This window comes from Narcine bancroftii, chromosome 1, assembly GCF_036971445.1.
Source record: "Narcine bancroftii isolate sNarBan1 chromosome 1, sNarBan1.hap1, whole genome shotgun sequence".
In the NCBI taxonomy this organism is placed as follows: domain Eukaryota; kingdom Metazoa; phylum Chordata; class Chondrichthyes; order Torpediniformes; family Narcinidae; genus Narcine; species Narcine bancroftii.
Window position 1 is genome coordinate 98478356 of NC_091469.1, and position 24237 is coordinate 98502592.

A 24237-nucleotide genomic window follows, 5' to 3' on the forward strand; every position below is an offset into this window, starting at 1 on the left:
TTTTAATTAAATGTAGTGAGTTGTGGGTGCCTGGAATGCCTTGCCATGGATGGAGGTGGAGGCTGAAACATTAGAGGTATTTAAGGGACTCTTAGACAGGCACATGACTGAAGGAAAAGTGGAGGGTTAAGGGGTAGGGAGGTTTTAGTACTTTTTTTTTAAAGAATATATGGGTCGTCACAATATCGGGGGCCAAAAGTCCTGTACTGTGCTGTAGTATTCAATGGAAGGAGCCCACTGTGCATCAAGTCCATATCGGCTCTGGTCAACAGCAATTCATCTTGTTCCAATCCGCTTTCCTCTTCCCAAAGCCCTGTAATTTAACTACTTATCCAGATGCCATGAGGATACCTTTAAGTTGGCAGAAGTCTTATTCTAGGCCCATATTTTGCAATCTCATAACACTTAATTAAAATTCCATCAGTTACCTCACTGAGAGATCATTAAAATTTCAGTTATCAAAAGACCACAAAAGGTATTTAAATGAATTTCATGCCTGAGTCATAACAACTGCCTGAAATTTTTGAGGAATACTTTTGGGAAATAAGTCAGTGGCATCATTAACTGATTTAATTTTCAAAGGATTATAACTGGTACTAAAGAACTGTACCTACACTGAGCAAATTTGTAAAGGAAGTCATGAAGCAAACAAGTATTCACTTGACAACAGAACTTGAAACAGGAAATTTGCAAGTGCTGTGATTGCAGTAAAAACACAGAAATGCTGGAGGAACTCAGCAGGTCTCACAGCTTCCACAGGAGATTTTAAAAAATATTAGTGCAGCAGCCTGAGCCAACACCAGAAATGGCAGTCAATCGTGGCGACTGGCAAGACCTCGCACGGGCTGAGATGCCTATTTCCATAGGCCGCGGTGGAACGGTGAAACAGGCCAACCATTGATGGCAGATCACAGGGGGCTCAATCGGGGCCCAGATGCTGAAATTGACCAAATCAGTTCCGGTCCACTCAATCCACACCCCGGTGGTGACACAGCCAAGCTCACTATAAAAGACAGAGGTGCCCCTGAATAAACTCAGTATCAAATACACTCTACAGGCGTGCGTGTCTTCTTTCCTCTGCAAGTTTCAAGCTACAGTCCAGGAGCTACAACTGTGAGCTATAACCTTGCTGCAGCATTAGCTACAGCTGAACAATCCAAACAGCATTTTGCACCCGATGATGGAGCAACAACTCAAAATCAACACCATAGCATTGAAACTGTTCGTTTCTGGACTGCCCAACCACAGGTGTGGTTCCAGCAAGCCAAGGCGCTGTTCTCCATTCAAAGGATCTCCAAGGACGACACACACTACTACTCTGTGATCAGCATCCTCGACCAGGACACGGCAGCCTGTATTATCGATTTTCTACAGCAGCCTCCAGAACAAGAAAGGTATGTGGCCATCAACGAGCTACTAACTCGCACCTTTCAGCTTTCAAAGCACAAGCATGCTGCCCATCTGCTGCATATCGACAGTTTGGGGGACAAGGCCCCATCCGCCCTTGTGAGCGACATGCTCGCTCTGTGATGGCCACACCTCCTCCCTGATGTTCCTGGAGAGGCTACCCGAGGACATCCAGCTGCTCATCGCGGAGGAGGATTTTGAAGACCCAGAAAGGTTGCCGCCCGGGCAGACATGCTATGGGTAGCGAAGAGGGATGCCTGAGCTTCAATTGACCAGGTGTTGACACAACATCAACAGCGCCCATCCACAAGGAACACCGACCAGCCGTCTGACCAACCAACCGAACGAGATATCCCACTGGTGAGCTGTACTGTTATTATCATCAACAATGAGATTCCGATGCCAGGCGATGCCGCTCTCTCTGCGCATTCCAGGGAAACACCGAGGTCAGCCATCGTTAATGGCTGCCATGACTGACCAACTGCATAGACTCCTACATATCCAGGACTTGCTGTTTGGCTGACGCTTCTCAGTGGACACTGGGGCACAATACGGCGTCATCCCGCCACACCCCCCCAAATCAGCCTCGAGGCTCACTGCGGCAAAATGGGCCAAGAACTCCGAGTGGCAAACTGCTCCAGTATCCAAACTTTCAGCACCCGTTCCATGCCCCTCTGCTTCGGGGACCGCCGGTTCACTTGGAAGTTCACTGTGACAGCCGTGCAGCAACCACTTTTAGGCGCCAACTTTCTGAGGGCCCACTTCCTCCTGGTGGACATTCCAATCGCTCTCCCTCAAAGTCACCAAGCTCATCAACCCCCGCCTGCACTCGGTGAGTACTGCCACCAACGAGTTCATCAGGATTTTGATGGATTTCCCCACCATCACCACACCTTACTTCCATTCGGCAGAACCCAAACATGGAGTGAGGCACCAGATCATGACTAAGGGCCTTCCCCTCCAAGCCAGGGTATGCCACCTCTCCCCTGAAAAACAACTTGGTCAGGTACGAATTTTTTAAAATGGAGGAACTAGGCATCATGCAGCGCGCCAATAACCCCTGGGCCTCACCCCTCCACATGGTCCCCAAGTCAGTGGATGGCTGGAGGCTGTGCAGTGACTACCACTGCCTCAGTGAGGCCACCGTTCCAGACAGGTATCCTGTGCCCCATATTCAAGACTTTATTGCAAACCTACAGGGGACACAGATATTTTCAAAGGTGGACCTCATCAGGGGTAATACCCAGATCCCGGTTCACCCAGATGACATCCCAAAGACAGCCATCATAACCCCCTTTGGATTGTTTCAATTCCTCCGCATGCCCTTCAGGTTAAAAAATACATCTCAGACTTTCCAGAGGTTGATGGATGCGATGGGCAGCATCTGCCCTTTGCATTCATCTACCTCGATGATATTCTAATCACCAGCTACACCAGCGTCAAACACACTACCCACTTACAGTAACTGTTCTCCAGGCTGAGTGATTTTGGCCTCACCATCAACCCGGCCAAGTGCCAATTTGGCCAAGAGACTATTGACTTCCTGGGCTTACAATGGATCCAAGAAGCTACTGAGGCCTTCCAGGCCACTAAGAACGCCCCAGCCAACGCCACCTTCCTCATGCACACCAGGACAGATACACCGACTGCTGTACTGGAGGTCTCTGGTGAGGGCGGTCGGTTACTGCCATGAGGAGAAAGAGTGGGGTCGTGATCCATGCCACTGCAGGTCTGAACTGGTGATAGATGTTGGCCATACCTGCAAACTCCTGTAGCCCTTTCACCATTGATGGACATTGGCAACCGCTGGCCTTTTTCAGTAAACACCTCAGACCACCAGTGCCTTTGAGACAGGTAACTATTAGCAATTCGCCACTTTCGATACTTCCTGGAGGGCAGGAAGTTCAAAATTTACACGAACCACAAATCTCTTACATTCGCCTTCCATAAGGTTTCTGACCCGTAGTCAGCCAGGCAACAGCGCCACCTGTCCTACATCTCTGAATTTACTAAGGGCATTGAGCACATAGCCACTAAATCCAAATTGGGAGCCGACACCCTATCCCAGCCGGCTATCTCGGCGGTGCATGACCCTAACCCTGGCATCAACTTGGTTCAGCTGGGAGTCAGAGAAGGAGCTTGGAGAGAGTCGGGCTGTGAGTCAGAGGAGGAGGAGCTTGCTGAAAGTGACGGGGTTAATTGGTCAAGGAGCCTATAAAAGGAGTGAAAGGGGAGGGAGCGGCCAGCGAGGAGCGGCTCATTGAGTGGCGAAAGCAGGCAAGGAGAAAAGGTAAGCTGAGTTATTTGCCTTCGTATTCAGAGTCATGCCAATAGGGTTAGTGCTCTGTACTGGGTGTCAGATGTGGGAACAATGGGTGACCTCCACCCTCCCAAATGGCCACATCTGCACCAGGTGTACCGAGATGCAGTTACTAAGGGAGCGACTTAGGGATATGGAGCTGCAGATTGATGACCTGCGGCTTATAAGGGAGAGTGAGGAGTTAATCGACTCAACTTTCAGGGTGATAAATACTCCAAAACCTGTGTCAGGTAAGTGGGAAACCATCAGTGGGAGAAAGAAAAAAGCGAGAAAAACAATGACTATCCCACTCAGCAACAGTTATGTTGTGTTGGATTCTGTTGAGGGAGATGACCAGACAGAAGATGGCCACGGGCATCAGGTCAATGGCAATGAGCCTGGCAGAGTGGTGCAAAAGAAAAGGAAAAGGAGAAATGCAGTAGTTATTGGGGACTCCATTGTCAGGGGTACAGACAGGAGGTTCTGTGAGCCAGATAAGTATACCCGCATGGTGTGCTGCCTCCCTGGTGCAAGGGTACGAGATATCACAAATCGGGTCCAAAATATTCTGAGAGGAGAGGGAGAGCAGCCTGATGTCTTGGTACATGTGGGTACAAACGACATTGACAAGAAAAGGGAGGAGGTAATGAAAAGGGATTACGGTGAGCTGGGACGAAAGCTGAAAGATAGGAACGCTAGGGTGGTGATCTCGGGATTACTACCTATTCCAAATGCAAGTGATGAAAAGAATGTAAGGATAAGGAAAATGAACGTGTGGCTGAAGTGCTGGTATACAGGGCAAGGATTTGGCTTCTTGGATCATTAGGATCTCTTTCGGGGAAGGCATGATCTTTACAAGAGGGACGGGTTGCACCCAAATCCAAAAGGTGTCAACATTTTGGCAAGTATGTTTGGTACAGCAGTGGGGCAAGGTTTAAACTAATTTGGCAGGGGTATGGGAACCAGAGTGATAGGGAAAAGGGTAGGGAAGATAAAGTAATGGCCAGGTAAAGTAAAATAGGAAAAGTAATGTTGGGAGGAGAAAGTAAAAAATCAGATGGTGCAGTGAGTTTTCGGGTCAATGATAGTCTTAAGAAAATTACAAAGAAAAATAGTGGGCAGAAAAATCAAAAGAAAAGGTTACAGAAGTCACTAGATATTAAAAGGACAAAGAGCATAAGGGCATTTTATCTGAATGTCCGCAGTATTAGAAATAAGGTTAGTGAACTTGAGGCACAAATTGGTACCCATGCCTATGATTTGGTAGCCATCACGGAAACATGGCTACAAGGTGACCCCAAATGGGAATTAAACTTTCAAGGGCATCAGGTGGTGCAAAGAGATAGACAGGATGGTAAGGGAGGTGAAGTTGCACTCTTAAACAACGATGAGCTCCAGGCAGTAGTGAGAGATGATACAAGATCTAAAGAGCATAATGTTGAGTCCATTTGGGTAGAGATAAAGAATAACAAAGGGAAAAAAATATTGGTGGGTGTTATCCCCTGGGGACTTAGGGGAGCCTCCAGTTACCACAGCTTCACGACCACCTAGGTACCCTGGCCCCCACCAAGCCCAGACCCCACACCCAGCCCTACACATACATCCCCAAGGACATGGCCGATTGTAAATACATATTTGTTCGGCGCGGGGCACAGCGGCCTTCTCTCCAGAGACCTTACAAGGAAACAACAGCTCCACCTGTATTCTGGACATTAGTGGCAGAGAGGAGACTTTTATCATTGACCGTTTGAAGCCAGCCTACTTGAACTCTGACCAGCCCATCACCCATCCGACCCCACGGCACAGGGTTCGGCCTCCTAAGAAATCTGTCCCGATCACCAGTTCTGGGGGGGTGGTGGTTGGGGTGGGGGGGGGGGTCATGTAGTGGCCCAAGCCTTGGGCCAACACCAAAAAGGGCCATCAAACGAGGCGACCGACAAGACCTCACATAGGCCCATTTCCACAGGCTGCTGATGAAACTGGCCAACCACTGCAGGTGGATCGCAGGGCGCCCAATCGGGGCCCAGATACTGGAACCGGCCAATCGGTGGCTGGCCTGCTCAAGCCACACCCTAGTGGTGACGCAGCCATGCTCACTATAAAAGGCAAAGCTGTCCCGAATAAACTCAGTGTCAAATACACTCCACTGGCGTGCGTGTCTTCTTTGCTCTGCAAGTTTCGAGCTACAGCCCAGGAACTATAACTGTGAGCTATAACCTGGCTGTAGCAGTAGCAACCCCGCTACATCATCGACGTTTTAGGCCTGAGCCCTTCCTCAAGGTAGGAGTAAAAAGCAGGCAGGCACCTTCACTAAAAGGCTGGGGGAAAGGGGAAGACCAACTGACAAAAGATGTTTATTGGACACAAGAAGACAAGAGAGAATTGATTGGGGGATGGGGGTTGTTTTTTTTGGTTCTATGAAAGGAGGGAAAGGGAGAGGGGGCAAGGGGAAAGGAGACATGGGGATAGATGTGGGGGGAGCTCTGACAAACTTATGTTAATGCCATCCGGTTGGAGAGTACCCATAGAGAATACAGGGTGTAAGACCTCCATTTTGTGGGTGGTCTCAGTCTGGCAGTGCATGAGACCATGGACAGACATATCAGCAAGGGAATGGGGAGTGGAACTGAAATGGGTGGCCACTGGCACAATAATCAAGATAGTTGCAGAAAGCTAGTAAGAAAAAAAAACACTTTCTCTTGCTCAAGCTGGAAGGTTCAAATTGGGTTGAGAGGATGCAGAGATCAGAATCTGTAAAGATCAGGACAGTCGCAGGTTTATTCAAAGGATGGGCTGACCATACTGACCCAGCACACAGACCAACTCATTGCCTACCATATTAACCCCAATCCAGTTACAATGGGCAAGCTGGGCTGACTCGTGGTGTCCAGTGTCCTGTAAAGATGACCATTCTGGAGATGGCAGAGAGGAATCCAGCTGCAATCCCCTGGACAGCAGAGCTGCTGCCTTTCAACTCCACCTTCAATCCTGATCTCAGAGGCTATTTGCAGTTTGCACATTTGAACTGCATCAGTTTCCTCTTGCATTCCAAAGACATGCAGGATGGCAAGTTAATTGGCCACTAGAAATGCTCCCTGGCGTACAAGGGGTTGCTGATAGAAATATAATGGGATTAGTGTAAATGGGTGCTTGAAGGTCGGCCACTGGGCTTAGTTCCCTGCTACATGACTCCCAAAGTATCTATGACCTCTTGACAGCTCAATCTGTGACGAACACACAGGAGGTGGGCTGTTGGTGACTCGAGCTGAGGTACCCATGAAGGATGCGAGCTGCTGGAGAATGGCTCAAGACTAGCTAAAAGGGTACCAGGTATCGAAACCTGAATGCAAGAGAGTGTTGGAGGCTTCCTGATCGTGTCAGAAGTGTGCATTTGGGCTTGGATTGCTGATGGTTCAGACTGAAGGCTGTGTGGCTACAGAGGCTGCAGGAGCACTGGAGGTGAAGCCATGGACATTCAGTGACCCTGGGAAAATTCTTTTGCTTCACTTTCTCTGGCTGTAAAGGGCTCAGGGCAAGTTATGCTGGTAGTGAATCTTTGTCTGCCTTACAGTAAACTGTAGGAAATTTTGTGTAATATCACATTTTCTGCTTTTTTACATGACAATAAAAATAATCTTGAATTCCAGCATGAGATTTTTGAGTGATTTTACAGAAGTCTAATTTGCAGACTTTTTAAAACAAACAAGCTGAAATAATTTTAAATGTAATAACACTGAAAACTTTAGAGCACCTCAATAAAACAAAAATACTTAGCTACATTTAACTCAAGAGTACCAATACCTTTTAAATGAATGAGGTTACACTACTTCTGACAGCAATGCCTGCTAAAACCCAAGGGACCATGTGCAAAGGGCAACCTTGGCCTCGTCGTGACATTCATTTTGTCCTATCCACTTTGCACCCACACTCTCTGCAACTAAATCTAAGTTGTTTTCTCTTCCCAAGTTTTGTCAATAGGCCTCTGACCTACCACAATGTTGGTTTCTTGCTCCACAAATCCTAGCTGATCTGCTGAGTGTTTGCAGTACCTTGTCTTTCTTTATGATTTCCTGCATCTGCTGCTCTTTTTTTTTGAAAAGTATTTTAATCTTTAAAGAAAAAGGCAGACTTGGGGGGAAAAAATAAAAGACTTTAGGGTCAAGGCAGTTGAAGGCACAATGATTACTATTTTTAAAATTTAGATATACAGCATGGTAACAGGCCCTTTTGGCCCACGAATCCATGCCACTCAATTTACACCCAATAAACCTTCACCCCCCAGTACATTTTGAACAGTGGGAGGAAACAGGAGCCCCCGAGGAAAAGCCACACAGACATGGGAAGAACATATAAACTTACAGACAACGCAGGATACTGGTGCATCTGAATTCAGAGGTGGTGAAGAATGCAGTTACCTTGGATGATATAGGTCATGAGATTACAGGAGTAGAGAGGTGGTGATGCCATGGAGGGATTTGGGGGGGAAAAAAAATTATGAGATCAAAACATTTCAATAGGTGTTGGCCAGCCAACATAGAGGTGATAGATGAATGAGAATTGTGAAGCTGGGTTTTAGGCAGGTGAACTTGGATGATCTAAAGTGTTAGAAGGGTCAAACTTGAGAAGTCAGAAGTTCAGTAACAGATGGCGGAATTAAACAAACATTCAGAGATCAAACTCAGTTGGCATAGAAATGGTGCAGATAATAACAGAGAAACGTGATATGAAATAAAACTTAATTCAGTAAGTATTGCAACTATTATGAAATAACTTCCAGAGAGCACCATGTTAGAACAGAATTTCTATCACTGACTCTAGGGTCATACCCACTTCTAAAAGTAAAACTTATTGGAATCCAAAAATTCTAGGATCTCACTATCTATCCCTTTTTATTCAGCTAATAGTGTTAATCTTGAATAGAATTCCTGAAGAGAGGCTGAAATTCACAGACTCTTGGTGCCTGTGAAAGGACTCTTTTTTTAAAACTTCTCTTTCTCTTATTGTTAGGTGCACTGGGCAATGCTCAAGGTGACTCTTTATTTGCCTCGTGGCAGACAAAAGTTGAAGTATATCACATATATTACCTTTTTATGTATTATATGAAATAAAAGGAACTTTGAAATATGAAATATGAAACTTAAGTTGGGAACATATACATACAAGCCCTATTCATTTTACATGATCTGATCCACTACCTACTCCATGAAGTTGTTGCCTTGCTTCCCAAATAAATACCTTTGTTTTAATCAGTTTATCTTTAGTTAACAGAGCAGAATTCCACTTCATCAAACTGCTTCATTAGTTAGTTTTCATAACTTATTTTTAAATAATTCTAAAGTTTTTTCCACGAGCAATTTTTTATGTCAATTTTGAAAATAAGCCCTCAATGTTATAATTTTCAAGCAATATTTTTCTCTCTTCATTACTCTTTATCCATCCCAGGGGTTGTTGCCATTCAAAGCATGATGCTCTCTGGTTAATCTCTTTCCCAGCACAAATCACTCCAAAGGTTAGCTTGGTAAAGGTAGTTTTACAAGTCTGAAATCAATGAGTTGTGACGGCTCACCACAAGGCAGACGAACCGGCCCCGCTTGTAAGCCACGCGGCAGGGCAGCCGGCCAAAATGGCGCCTTCGGGGGGATTTCCCTTCCTTCCAGCTCGGGGCTCAGAAACCCGCGCTTGTGAATCACGTGACACTGAAGGCTGTGTGTTCGAATCACTCTGTGGTGAGCCGCCACAGAGTGGTCAATAAACACTGTACAGATTTTCCTTGCTATTTTGTTTCAAACTCCCAAGCCCAAAATTCCTTTAGAATTTTCACTTTTTTTTGACCACGTTAGCTAGCAAGCAGTGACTGACTAATAGAATTCAACTTTTAAATCTCACTTGTTCATTTCTCCTGTTTTTAAATTGTATTGCTGCTCTCACCTACATTTGATACATTACGTTAACAGAGGCTTCATTCCACCTGCTTGCTTAATCTATGGCAAAGAGACCTTTTGTTTTAAGGATTCAGTTAAAACCCTGTGTTTTCATATTGGAGAGGCAGAGAGCCACCAAATGAACAGAAAAAAAATGTGAAAGCCAGTACTACAGCCCAGTTCCACAGAACCTTGTACTCCCAAGCTCCACGCTTCTTATACAGTTTGCTCTTCATGCAACAAGCATTTGTACAATTCTATCTAGCCCTTTGTTAGTCAAAGACATCAAATATAGAGCATTACAGCACAGAATGCCCACAATGTTGTGCCAACTTATGTAGACCTACTCCACAACAATCTGATTTTTCCCTATTTCACACCCAATAGAAATACTGCTAGAAACAAGGACATCATGAAATGAGGGGAAGATTTGAGAAAACTGACAGCTGGAGATTGTGTTATAAACAGAATTAATGAACCATAGAACACAGCTCGTTAGCAATTTCATGCATAGTCCGTGACAACAAATAGCTTTTGAAAATCCACATCTATATTTCTATTCACTTCTCCATGACTAAATTATAGAATTGTTACTTATACAGACAAAGTATAAGAAACAGGAGCAGGAGTTGGCCACCTGACTCATCAGGCCCCTTCATTACATCACAGCTGATCTGGCAGTGGACTCAGCTCCATTTACCAGCCCATTCTTCATAACCCTTAATTCTCCCATTATTCAAAAATCAGTCTTAAGCCTCTGGTGCTTCATTAAAGCAGAGAATTCCACAGAATTAAAACTCTTGGGAGATGCTGCCCCTCTCATCTCTGCCTTAAATTGACTCCCCCGAATCTTGAGGCCATGTCCCATAGCTCTGGTTTCACCTGCCAGTGGAAACAACCTTCCATCTTGTACGTTATGTATGTATTCCTTTCATTATTTGGGACAGCATGGATAGTTTAGCAGTTAGTGCAAAGCTATTACAGGATTCAAATCCAGCATTATCTATAAGGAATTTGTATGTTCTCTCCATATCTGCATGGCTTTCCACCAGGCTCTCTGGTTTCCTCCCATCCTTCAAAACGTATGGGAGTTATAGGTATTTGAGTGGCATGGGCTCGTGGGCAAGAAGCGCCTGTTACCATGTTGCATTTCTAAATTCATATTAAAATTATACATGCAAACTATAACTCACTTTAATCCATGGCTTCTCTCAATATCCCTTTGTGGTCCTGCACCTTCCCATCTCTAACACCCCCAACTCTATGAGGCTAGGCCTGCAGATGCTGAGTAATTAGGCTCTTGAATTTCATTATTAAGCAACTCCATCACTCTTCTACTTGAAAAGGCGACTTAAAATTGACCTCTGATCAATCTTTCAGGCACCTCTCCCAATTTCTATCAAAGAGGGAAAAAATGTGCTTTTCCAGTAAAATAGCACGAACTTTATGAAAATGCCATGCAAACATACAAATGCAGTTATGCAGAATTCAAGCAACTGGCAGCCTCAAACAACTGTAAAAAAGAATTGTGTAAAATAATAGATAAAAAATCTGTAAGTTTAAAATTGGCATACCTCGCTATTAGTTCACCAATCACACAACACGAAATCTACTATTTTTTAATGATGCTTTATTTTACTTTAGAGAATTGATTCAACATGGAATTTAAATAGGATGATGGAAGAGATGTGAGATTCTTAATAGATTATATGATTAATTAAGATTAATGTTAGATATATTGGAATTTAACATTTGGAATTGATTTAAAATACAAGAGGTCCAATTGAAATTGAAAAGCACATAGACCTCTCAGACCACAGCTGTAATCAAATCAGATTTGATAGAAACTTTGCCTTTTAACAAGCTGAGTAAATGAGAAGGAATTATTTGGAATGGGGCAGTGGACTAGAGACTTTGTTCTGATGTAATATTTGGAAGGTGAAGGGTGCCTGCGTCCATCAGCCTCTGTTTAAAGGCTCATTTGTGGCAATGAGCCACATTTCATATGATAGAGGGGAGTGGTGCTATATTCCTTTGTGCCATAGAGAGAGTTCTATTATTAAATATATGTTTATGAATGGTTAAATATAACTTTAGATAATTGATTTAACATGGAATTTAAATTGGATGATGGAAGAGATATGAGATTCTTAATATGATTAATTAGGATTTATATTTAAAACATAAGATTTACATATTTGGATATGTTATAATATGTTGGTTTATGTAATCTTTATAATTTTTTTTAATATCCAATCCATTTTTTTCTTCTTTCATTTCAAGATTTTTTTCCGTTTTTTTAGGGAGAGAGATTAGGTCTTTTTTCTTAGTGTCTTTGGGGCGATTGGGTGAGTTGGGGGCTTCTTTTCTTTTTTTTTCTATTTTCTCTTCAATTTGTAAAAGCCATATTTGACAAATTGTGGATGAAATGTATGTAATGTGATTGATTGTATGACATCTATTAAAATTTTTTTTAAAAACATAAGATCAGAGAACTGTACCTCATCAAAAAAAAGCAAATCACGAAATCTCAAGCAACCAGAAAATTCACTCATCCAGCATCTACCAGTCACCATAGGTGCTGATATCTGGGGATTTACTGTACAGGAAATAGAAGCAGAGGTAGGGCACCCAGGCTCACAAACCTGTGCCTTCATTCAAATAAGATCATGATTGATCCAATTGTAATTTGCCTCCTCATTCCTGGCTACAGATGGCAACCATTCCTTGTGTAAAGTATCCAATATTTAAAGTCTCTGCTTCCACTGGGCTTTTCAGCAAGATGAACAATCCTCAGAAAATATATTACCTACTTTCTTAAAAACAACCACTTATTTTTTTTTTTAAAAACAGATACCATCACTTCAAATGGAAACATCCCCTCCACCCTATGTGAGCCTTCAGAGGTTTGTATTTTTCAATCAATCTGTTCTCATTCTTCTCTCCTGGACTGTCCAACCTTTCCTCATGAGACAAGCTACCTAATCCAGTCATTAGTTCAGTAAACTGCCTGATTAATCTTTGCTGATCAATCTCATTTGTCTGGGTTTGTTCAATCCCATTTTATAGTGGTTGAGGTTTTAAATGTGTGCTCTTTACAATGATCCCATGACCAAATTCAACAAGACAAAAGACTCAATCCACCAGTGTACGTACGTATTCCTTGGGAAGAATTGGTCTAGATCATAAACTTCTTTTCAATTCTAGTCCACTTCTACTTCCAAGATCCTTTCCTCTCCATTCTCCCAAATTTCAGACATTGTATCAGCCTTTTGCAATGGGATAAAGCAAACAAAACATTCAACATTTTTGCCATGCCTCTATTTTGATCTTTCCTGAATTGGTTTCAAAATATCTCTTTTAAAGCAAAAGGCGAGAGTGAAACAGGAAACATGGAGTAAAAAGGTCATCATCGAGCAGGAACATTCTCGTTATATAACTGTACAACTTGGTACTGTGCAGTGTGCATTGCCGGCACATTAAAATGGTGGGAACTGCACTTAGAAAGACACATTATTACTATCAACACTAAACCCTTTTCTCTAATTTTTCACCTCAATGTAATTGTGCTGTTTCCCATCAAACTCCATCTTCATTTCACCTATTACTTCCCTTTCCCTCAAGCCTTAATTGTGATTTTATCATGGATGTCATGGAAGAATTATCTCTTTTTAATGCAAAGGGACAGGGTGTGTATTTGCTTCTTAATTTAAATACCTTCTTCAGAATTTCTATTGCTGACCCACAATAATTTAAATTTTGGCATACAGCATGGTAACGGGCCTGTTTGGCCCCCAAGCTCATCCCACCCAATTAAATCCAATTAACCTACAACTCCACAAGTTTTTGAAGGGTAGGAGGAAACTAGAGCACCCAGAGGAAACCCACACAGATATGGGGAGAACATACAAACTCCTTACAGACAACGCTGGATTCAAAGCTGGCGCTGTAATAATGGTGCAATAATTGCTTTGGTAACCATGCCACTCATTATTTTATAATTATACCTTCCAAGCTTGTCAAGTCAATTTTCTTGGGTCTAAGTTCCAACAATGATTAACAGCAGCTCTGGGCTGTCCTACCTTATGTTTTACCTGTAGGTAGTGACTATTTCGGGCTTCCTTATCCCTACTTAACTGTGGGTATTCTTGAAAGTCCATGATACTCTACCTAAAGAGTCAGCACTAGGTCAGAACCAATTTCGGAACCAAGTAAAAAGACAAAGAAATGCTGACGAACTCAACTAGGCTCAACTAAGCTCACAGCATCCATAGGAGGTAAGGATATATAACCAAAGTTTCAGGTCTGAGCCCTTCTTCAAGATATAAACAAAAAGCAGGCAAGTGTCTAAATAAAGACGAGAAAGGGGGAAAAATGGAAGGGGGAGAAGTACAGACCAACAGACAAAAGGAGTTAAATATGATAAGAGGAAAAGTGAGAACTGATTTTTGCTCTGTGAAAAAAGACAGAGGGAAAGAGAGAAAACAGGCGTAGTGAGAGACAGAGCGAAAGAACAAACAAACTAGAGCAAGGGAAAGGGGATCAAAGATGGGGGGAGGTTTAAGCAGAAATTGGAGGTGTTGATGTTAATCGCATCCGGTTGGAGGGAGCCCAGACAGAAGATGAAGTGTTGTTCCTCCAATTTGCAGATGGTCTCAGTCTGGCAGTATAAGGACAGATATGTCAGCAAGGGAATGGGACAGGAAATTAAAATGGGTAGCCACTGGGAGATGCACATTATTGCATGTATCATTGTTTACTGCAGTAAAGAAAAAACACCTAGGCAATCAAGGTGGGCTTTCTCACTGGTCTTTATTAGTCTTCGCAATAGCAGGTTTCCTGTTCAAAGCCCAGAGTACACTGCTAGTCCCTAGCATGCTGGGGTGAGGCACGTGCATCGTCTAACTACTGATGCTCTATCACAAGATGGAAGGTGGTATATCTGCCTGCAAATACAGTGCATTGATCCACAAACGTCTCCTGTAAAGAAGAAAATTAGCACAAGTTTACTGGCTCAACGGGAATCTTAATTGATTTAGGGGAATTTTACTATTGAAACACAGAAATCAATTGAATGGTGATGGGAGCAAGCTGAGAGGAATACATCAATATATCAAATCATTCAATTAGTTCACTATTCTGCAATGTACTTACTCGACTGCTTCATTCTTCTGTAGATGAAAAATACAATGATTACAACGATAAGAATGGCAACAAGAGCTCCGATCATCATTCCTGTCAGCTGAAAGAAGAAATAGTTAAAGTAAGTTAATATATTTTGTCCCAATTACTTTCCTCACCTTTCTACACTAACTCCACTGGCACAAATAAGTGTTGTGAGCTCGTGTTTATGCTACTGACCCACGACTGCATTGCCAGATCCAACTCCAATAGTGTCATCAAGTTTGCAAATGAAACAACAGTAGTTAAACCTCATCAGCAACAATGATGCGTCGCACTACAGAGAAGAGATGGAAAAACTTGTGGTGTGGTACAAGAATAACAACCTGAACCTCAACATGAATGAGATGACCATAGACTTCGGAAGGACCAGAAATGACCACCCTCCACTACATGTCAATAACTCCGGAAGGCGCAACAACGACTGCACTTCCTGAGAAAATTCAAATGGGTAAGGGTACCAGCCACCATCTTGTCAGCCTTCTACAGGGATCAAAACAGAGGGGTTGCATCTCAAACAGATGAAAACCAGAGTGTCCTGGTCAGCTGCATCACAGTGTGGTGTGGTTATTGCAGAGATAGGGATGGGAGGTCAATCCACAGGACCATAAGAGTGGTAGAGAGGATCATTGGAGTCTCCTTTCTCATCATCAACATGACCTACCAGGATTTTTGTCTGAAGATGGCACGCAAAATCATTGAGGACCCCTTCCACACCAAACACTATCTTTCAGCTGCTTATTGGGTAAGAGATACAGGAGTATCAGAGCCAGCACCACCAGGCTGAGGAACAGCTTCTTCCCAGGGCAGCAAGAATGCTCACACTAACCATCCAAAACTCTCATATTTATGTATTTGTATAAATGAATACCGGTCCTGCATGTATCTTATTTGCATGTATGTGTGTTTGTCTGTTGGTGTGTCTGTACGTTTTGCACTGGGGAACAGAGAATGCTGTTTTATCGAGTTATATTGTGCAATAAACTTGACTTCATTTGGATCTTTGGCAGTTCCTGACTAATTTCTCCCTATTCTATCCAATCAAGTGAACATCACAGAATAACCCTGGATACAAAAGTCCTGGAGAAACTCAGCAGGTCATGCAGCATCTACAGAAAGCAAAAGGCAGCCAACATTTTGGGCCAAAGCCCTTCTTCAGGTATGCTCAAGAGGCAGGAATGGGGAGGAGTCATGGCTAGCAGGTGATAGGTGGATAATCGCAAGAGAAAAGATTGGTATATGATGGTGGAGATGGCAGTGGGCTGAGAAAGATGGTCTCTGATAAGAGAAGGAAAGAGAGTGGGAAGCTGGAGGAACGGAGAAAGGATGAGGGAAAAGGGAGAGACACTACGGGAAGAATAACTAAGGTGCTGGAATGTTCTTCTCCAGAACATAAATCCTACTTTTCACTGCATTTTGGACAGATTTTAGTCTTTATATGAAGGCATAGCAGGTTTTTTTTTTGTTTGTTTGTTTTAAAATAAGGGATTCCTTTGGAACTGTCCTGTAGTCCAGTTTTAATCATTCTTGCATTGTGTAGGGAAATAGCCACTTCAAGTATCGGCAAGAACAGCAGGTAAGAGTGCATGATTGAAGGATTAGTGAAGAAAGAACAAGCAAATCAAGTTCATGCATTTTGGAGCTGGCCATGACCAGGTTTGTTGATAACCAAAAGGGAGGAGAATGAGGAGTGATAAAGTGTTTTGAAAGGATCAGAGGTGCCCAAAATATTTTGACTATGTCATAGACCAGCAGCAATAGAAATTCACCAAGACAATGGTATATTAAAACAATATTTTTTTGTTAATAACTATTAATATTAACATCTTATTTAAATCTAAAGTTAACCCCAACTATGCACAAATGTATGTTTCTTTTCTTTGGCTTGGCTTCGCGGACGAAGATTTATGGAGGGGGTAAAAAGTCCACGTCAGCTGCAGGCTCGTTTGTGGCTGACCAGTCCGATGCGGGACAGGCAGACACGATTGCAGCGGTTGCAAGGGAAAATTGGTTGGTTGGGGTTGGGTGTTGGGTTTTTCCTCCTTTGCCTTTTGTCAGTGAGGTGGGCTCTGCGGTCTTCTTCAAAGGAGGCTGCTGCCCGCCAAACTGTGAGGCGCCAAGATGCACGGTTTGAGGCGTTATCAGCCCACTGGCGGTGGTCAATGTGGCAGGCACCAAGAGATTTCTTTAGGCAGTCCTTGTACCTTTTCTTTGGTGCACCTCTGTCACGGTGGCCAGTGGAGAGCTCGCCATATAATACGATCTTGGGAAGGCGATGGTCCTCCATTCTGGAGACGTGACCCATCCAGCGCAGCTGGATCTTCAGCAGCGTGGACTCGATGCTGTCGACCTCTGCCATCTCGAGTACCTCGACGTTAGGGGTGTGAGCGCTCCAATGGATGTTGAGGATGGAGCGGAGACAACGCTGGTGGAAGCGTTCTAGGAGCCGTAGGTGGTGCCGGTAGAGGACCCATGATTCGGAGCCGAACAGGAGTGTGGGTATGACAACGGCTCTGTATACGCTTATCTTTGTGAGGTTTTTCAGTTGGTTGTTTTTCCAGACTCTTTTGTGTAGTCTTCCAAAGGCGCTATTTGCCTTGGCGAGTCTGTTGTCTATCTCATTGTCGATCCTTGCATCTGATGAAATGGTGCAGCCGAGATAGGTAAACTGGTTGACCGTTTTGAGTTTTGTGTGCCCGATGGAGATGTGGGGGGGCTGGTAGTCATGGTGGGGAGCTGGCTGATGGAGGACCTCAGTTTTCTTCAGGCTGACTTCCAGGCCAAACATTTTGGCAGTTTCCGCAAAGCAGGACGTCAAGCGCTGAAGAGCTGGCTCTGAATGGGCAACTAAAGCGGCATCATCTGCAAAGAGTAGTTCACGGACAGGTTTCTCTTGTGTCTTGGTGTGAGCTTGCAGGCGCCTCAGATTGAAGAGACTGCCATCCGTGCGGTACCGGATGTAAACAGCGTCTTCATTGTTGGGGTCTTTCATGGCTTGGTTCAGCATCATGCTGAAGAAGATTGAAAAGAGGGTTGGTGCGAGAACACAGCCTTGCTTCACGCCATTGTTAATGGAGAAGGGTTCAGAGAGCTCATTGCTGTATCTGACCCGACCTTGTTGGTTTTCGTGCAGTTGGATAATCATGTTGAGGAACTTTGGGGGACATCCGATGCGCTCTAGTATTTGCCAAAGCCCTTTCCTGCTCACGGTGTCGAAGGCTTTGGTGAGGTCAACAAAGGTGATGTAGAGTCCTTTGTTTTGTTCTCTGCACTTTTCTTGGAGCTGTCTGAGGGCAAAGACCATGTCAGTGGTTCCTCTGTTTGCGCGAAAGCCGCACTGTGATTCTGGGAGAATATTCTCGGCGACACTAGGTATTATTCTATTTAGTAGAATCCTAGCGAAGATTTTGCCTGCAATGGAGAGCAACGTGATTCCCCTGTAGTTTGAGCAGTCTGATTTCTCGCCTTTGTTTTTGTACAGGGTGATGATGGTGGCATCACGAAGATCCTGAGGCAGTTTACCTTGGTCCCAACAAAGCTTGAAAAACTCATGCAGTTTGGCATGCAGAGTTTTGCCGCCAGCCTTCCAGACTTCTGGGGGGATTCCATCCATACCTGCTGCTTTGCCACTTTTCAGTTGTTCGATTGCCTTATATGTCTCATCCAGGGTGGGAACCTCATCCAGCTCTAGCCTTAGGGGCTGTTGAGGGAGCTGGAGCAGGGCGGAATCTTGGACTGAGCGGTTGGTACTGAAAAGAGATTGGAAGTGTTCTGACCATCGGTTGAGGATGGAGATCTTGTCGCTGAGGAGGACTTTGCCGTCTGAGCTGCGCAGCGGGCTTTGGACTTGGGGTGAGGGGCCGTACACAGCCTTTAGAGCCTCGTAGAAACCCCTGAAGTCGCCAATGTCCGCGCTGAGCTGTGTTCGTTTGGCGAGGCTAGTCCACCACTCATTTTGGATCTCCCGGAGTTTGCGCTGAAGATGGCTGCATGCGCGACGGAAGGCTTGTTTCTTCTCTGGACAGGACGGCTTTGTAAGGTGAGCCTGGTGGGCAGCTCGCTTCTTTGCCAGCAGCTCCTGGATTTCCTGGCTGTTTTCGTCAAACCAGTCCTTGTTTTTCCTGGAGGAGAAGCCCAGTACCTCTTCAGTGGATTGCAGTATGGTAGTCTTCAACTGATCCCAGAGGGTTTCAGGGGACGGGTCCGGGAGGCGGGTTGCAACGTCGAGCTTTGCTTTGAGGTTTGCCTGGAAGTTTCCTCTCGCTTCGTCTGACTGCAGTTTTCTGCCCTCATTGCACATGAACTCCTCAGACTTGACATCGACATAGCCGCTCTCAGTGAAGTCTGCCTGGCAGATGTAGGCAGCCTCCAAGAACGCGGCGCGGGCTACACACTCTACTGGTCTGGCAAGCCTTCGGATGAACGACGCCTATCTGGTGTAGGCTTCATGGTCAAGAGCTTCATTGCCTCCAAACTCGAAAACCTTCCGACAGGCCTCTCGGACCGAATCATGTCCATGCGACTCCCACTTCAAAACAAGCGTCACATCACCCTCATCAGTGTCTATGCTCCAACCCTCCAGGCGGAACCAGCAGAAAAGAACAAGTTCTACACCGACCTGCGCAACCTCATCCAACGTACCCCTACAGCCGACAAGGTTGTCATCCTGGGCGACTTCAACGCTCGTGTCGGCAAAGACTCAGAAACCTGGCCAGGAATCCTGGGCAAGCATGGCGTCGGCAAGTGCAACGACAATGGGCGCCTCCTGTTGGAGCTCTGCGCAGAACAGCGGCTTGTCATTACAAACACCCTTTTTCAGCAGAGGGACAGCCTTAAGACCACCTGGATGCATCCCCGATCCAAACACTGGCACCTCCTGGACTACATCCTGGTGCGAGAAAGTGACAAACAAGATGTGCTCCACACCAGGGTCATGCCTAGCGCGGAATGCCACACTGACCACCGGCTGGTTCGCTGCAAGCTCAACCTTCACTTCAAGCCAAAGCCCAGGAACAATAAAGCCCCCAGAAAGAGGCACAAATGTATATGTATGTGTGAATTACCCAAACCATTACAGCTTAGGCACAATTCTGAAAATTCAATTCAAAGTTCAGTCTTGTGTTGAATCTCAGAACCTTTAAACTGAAGGTTTATTCAGAAGTAATTATGAAGTAGGTGAGACTCCGAGTCATCAGACTTCTCAAAACTCATGAATTCATGTCGAGTTTCTTTCAGAGAAATGTTCCTTCATATAAATGATTTGTCACAACTCCCCTCTTCCTTGTGTAGGGGTTACAAAACTTGTGAATTCCACGATGCTTTCACGAACCCAGGCAAGGCTTAAACAAAATGACCATTAGAATGGTCATGATCCAAATAAAGTACTGATCCTATTTCCTTTACCCAGACATGGGTCCATCAAAAATTACCATTACAATGGCCACAGTAGATCATTGCTCTCCCCTGACAAGGAGAAAGAGCAGAAGTGACCATCTCACCTGAGGTCATTCTAATTCTGTCTTTTCTGATGACTTTCTGATGAACTAAAAAGCTGCTTTTTCAAGTGTCTTAATCACATGACTTGCTAGATCTATACTGGTTTTCAGTTTCTATTTCCCAAAAGCAAATCAAAAGCAGATGGCCTTCCTCTTTGAACAAAAGTCTTTTTGAATAAACATTCATTATTATAGCCTTTCAACTGAGAACATTAACACTGTTTACAGATTTGAATTAAGTGCCAGGCTGTCTGTTTAAAATGGTGTTTACTGTGAGTATCTTTCCCTGTTCCAACTCATAAAGTAACTTTACAAAAAAAAATAGCAGAAACCTGCAACTCTAGGTGGAAGGAACATGAAGAAATACTTGGGACACTAAGCATCCTATACAAAACAAAGGCAGTGGCTTTATAAATAATTTGTTTGAACATTGAGTCCATTTCTGTGAATCACCTGCTAAGATCAGATCCTTGGAGAGGGAGTCATGGAGATTTTCCAGCGTGGTAATTGGGATAAAGGCTGGTTACATGGAGAAAGTTGGATGGTTAACATTGGTAGATCTCAAGGGTCTTAAGATTCAAGATTCAAGAGACATTGAAAGTTCTAGAGAGTCATTCTTCAAGTGTATTTTGTATTTATGATACATAGCCCAAGTATGAAGAACAGCTTGGTTCACAATTTCTTCAAAGTTTATTTTTGTGTGCATTTATGTCTATCCAAGGGTCAACAATATTAAGGAGGTTCATATTTCAGGCTTACTACTCAGGGACAGGACTTGCAATATTTAATAAGATATTGCAGCCATCCTTTCTAATTCCGTCCACTTACTTTTAAAGCAGTTTCTTCACCTCGGTGACATCATGTCCAAGTGTTTTAGATAATGCAATAGGAATCAATGCTATCAAGTGGGTTTTGTATGATAAAACACCCATACATTATTTCTAAACCTACACATACAGATTCTAGTGGATCCATCAAGCCATCTCCCTGCAAAAGCATCACTAATTTGTTTCTGCATTTGGAATAACCTGTGTGGAATTCAAAACTAAGAGAAAGGAAGGAAAAGAGTAAAATATGAAAGTCTAGTGATTGAATTAAAATACAATGCTGGAGAAACTCTGCTGGTGTACTTTATATAGCAAAGATAAAGACACAATAACCAATGTTTTGGGCTTGAACCCTTCATCAAGGTATGAGCAAAATGTAGGCAGGAGCCTGAATAAAATGGTGGGGAGAGAGGCAAGGGGAGGAGCACAGGTCCACAGGTAACAGAGGGCACAAGAAAAAATAGGGGAGGGGGGAATAGCTATCTGAATGGAGAAGGAAGGGGGTGGAGAGTTGGAAAGAAGACTGAGAATGGGGAAGAGAGGGAGAACAGGGAACAGACTAGCAGAGACTCAAGAAGTCAATGTTAATGCCATCTGGTTGGAGAGTGCCCAGACGGAATACAAGGTGCTAGATTTAAATTTACATATCCAGCATAGTTACAGACCTTTTCAGCCCTTGAGCTCATGCCGCCCAATACTATCCAAGTGACCTACAACCCAGTACACTTTGAAGGGTGAGAGGAAACCAGTGCACCCAGAGGAAACCCACAGAGATGTGAGAAGAACATATGAACTCCTTACAGAGATCATTGGATTCAAACCCCGGTCACTTGTGCTTTAACAGTGTTGCTCCTCCAATTAAACGGTGGCCTTGGTTTGGTAGTGCATGAGACCATGGACAAACATGTCAGCGCAGGAGTGGGGCAAAAATAGTTGGCCATGGGAGATCCCCATCACTGATGTGGACTGAGCGAGGGTGCTCAGCGATATTATCTCCTTGTCTGTGTCCAGTCACTCTGATGTAGAGAAGGAAGGAAGCAAGTACAAGTAGCAGAGGGAAATTAATTGAAATGATTGTGGAAAATTGGAAAAAAAGATTTTAATACATGTTCAATGCTCCCTGGTGGTTTAAACATTAAATTACTCAGCCATTACCAACTTCAAATCCTGTACCTGTAAACAGCAGATAAATTGTAATGGCAAATAGTAACAAATTTAATTTGAGCTCTGATGTGACATTAAGATATGCACCAAGTTGTACCATAAAGAGGAGTTTAAAAAAAAGAAATATTCACCAATATTTCAGGATACATAAATATTTGGCACTTGCCTAAAGAGTATGCATCAAACCAGATTTCTACCAAAATCACACTGTAGAACATAGAAATAAATTTTGAAATATGTGCTCTGTGTATAACCTTAAATTGCAACAAACAATGTCGTGCACAAAATGAGGATTCATTAATCAAATTTAGAACAATGTCCCAGTCCTTATCTGGAAGTGACAAATCCAAATCAGACTCCCAGACACTCTTAATGTTAACTAGAGAAACTGTTCTCAAATCTATCAAATCATTATAAATAATTAATATTGAGCCTCTTTGGGAAAATTGAAAGTCAAAAAGTGAATCAAGAAAGTTTGTTTCAGAAAGCTTAGTCTGAACAAAATGTCTGACTTGTAAATAACTGAAAAAATAATTTAAATTTTGCCCTCAATTGTATAAAACAAGTAAAATTAACTCAAATAAAAAGATATTTAAAATTATTAATCCCTAGTCTACTCCACTCTCACTTCTATTCTGTTATCTCGCTTCTCTTCTGATATTGATCCATTATGTGATAAATGTACAATTTATAAGGCTTACATATGTTCTGGTCTTGCCCCAATTTAGAAATTGGGGAAAATAAATTGGGAAAATTTTGGAAAAATTTATTTCAAACTTTATCATCCATTTTTAAGATCAAATTAGAACCATGCCCTTTAATCAATCTAAAAGGAAATACTACTGACTTCATCTCAGAAGCAAATTTTAACTTTTACTTCATTGACAGCTAGATGGGCAATTCTGATGAAATGGAAAGAAAGCATTCCACCTATTCATACTCAATAGTTACAGGAGGTTATGTCCTTCCTACGTTTTGAAAAAAATCAGATATAATGTTAAAGATTGAGTATTACCATAATTTAACAAATTAGGGTGTTTGGCCTGCTCCTGAAGAGCACAGTCTGGTTTCCAAATGTTGTCGTTCGTTTCTTATTCATATTCATAATGCAAGTTTGCCTTGTTAAGACGGAGGGGTTTAATTATTTTTTGTTTTTTTAAAATATTTTGATATTTTAAGTTTGATTTGAAAGGGTGCACACAATTTATATGATGTATAATCAAAGCTTTATTTGAAATGTACAATTTTCCATATATTGACTGTTGGGACCTCCATACCATAAAAGGGCTGCATGGCTTAAGAGTTTGTCAAATGTGTTCAGGAAAGTTTTCTAAATGAATATATAGAGGTATCAACTAGAGAGAGAGGAATGCTGGATCTCCTATTAGGTGACAGATGTATGTATAGGGGAATGCTTTAGGTCTAGTGGTCATAATGTCATTAGTTTCAAGCTAATTATGAGATTCTAAATTGGAGAAAAGTGAATTTTGAGGAAACAAGAAAGGATCTAGAAAAAGTTGAATGGGTTAGGTCATTTTCTGGCAAGGATGTGCTCAGTAAGTGGAGGACCTTCAAAGGTGAAATTTTGAGAGGACAGAGTTTGTATGTTCCTGTTAGAATTAAAGACAAAGTTAATAGGCCATTTGGTTTTGAGGGATATTGGGGTTCTAGTTAGGAAGAAGAGAAAGGTGTATATCAGGTATAGGCAACAAGGAGCAAATGAAGTACTCAGGGAATATTTAAAAAATGCAGAAAAAAAACGATGGAGGGCTAAAAGAAGACACAAGGTTGCTTTAGCAGACGAGGTGAAGAAAACTCCGAAAGGCTTCTTCAGGTATATTAAGAGCAAAAAAGGGAGAAAAATGATCCTCTTGAAGATCAGAGTGGCCAGTTTTATATAGAGCTAGAAGAGATCGGGGAGATCTTAAATGTTTTTTTTCACA

General features: G+C 43.2%; 1 protein-coding gene across 18 annotated transcripts in view; it reads right to left on the reverse strand.

The window, feature by feature from the left end:
* The window catches only part of pnpla7b (patatin-like phospholipase domain containing 7b), a 496626-nt gene that overhangs the window by 440205 nt on the left and 32184 nt on the right, over positions 1 to 24237 (reverse strand). For 16 of the 18 annotated variants that reach the window (XR_011356222.1, XR_011356233.1, XR_011356243.1 and 13 more), the window contains one exon: positions 14782 to 14869. Coding sequence is in view for 10 of the 18 variants with exons in the window: in XM_069933113.1 (XP_069789214.1) it covers positions 14782 to 14869 (88 nt within the window). In the remaining 8 variants the exon portion in view is untranslated. Of the gene's footprint in view, positions 1 to 14781; positions 14870 to 20756; positions 20823 to 24237 lie in introns of all 18 variants that reach the window. The other 2 variants (XM_069933157.1, XM_069933174.1) reach the window with 1 other exon arrangement.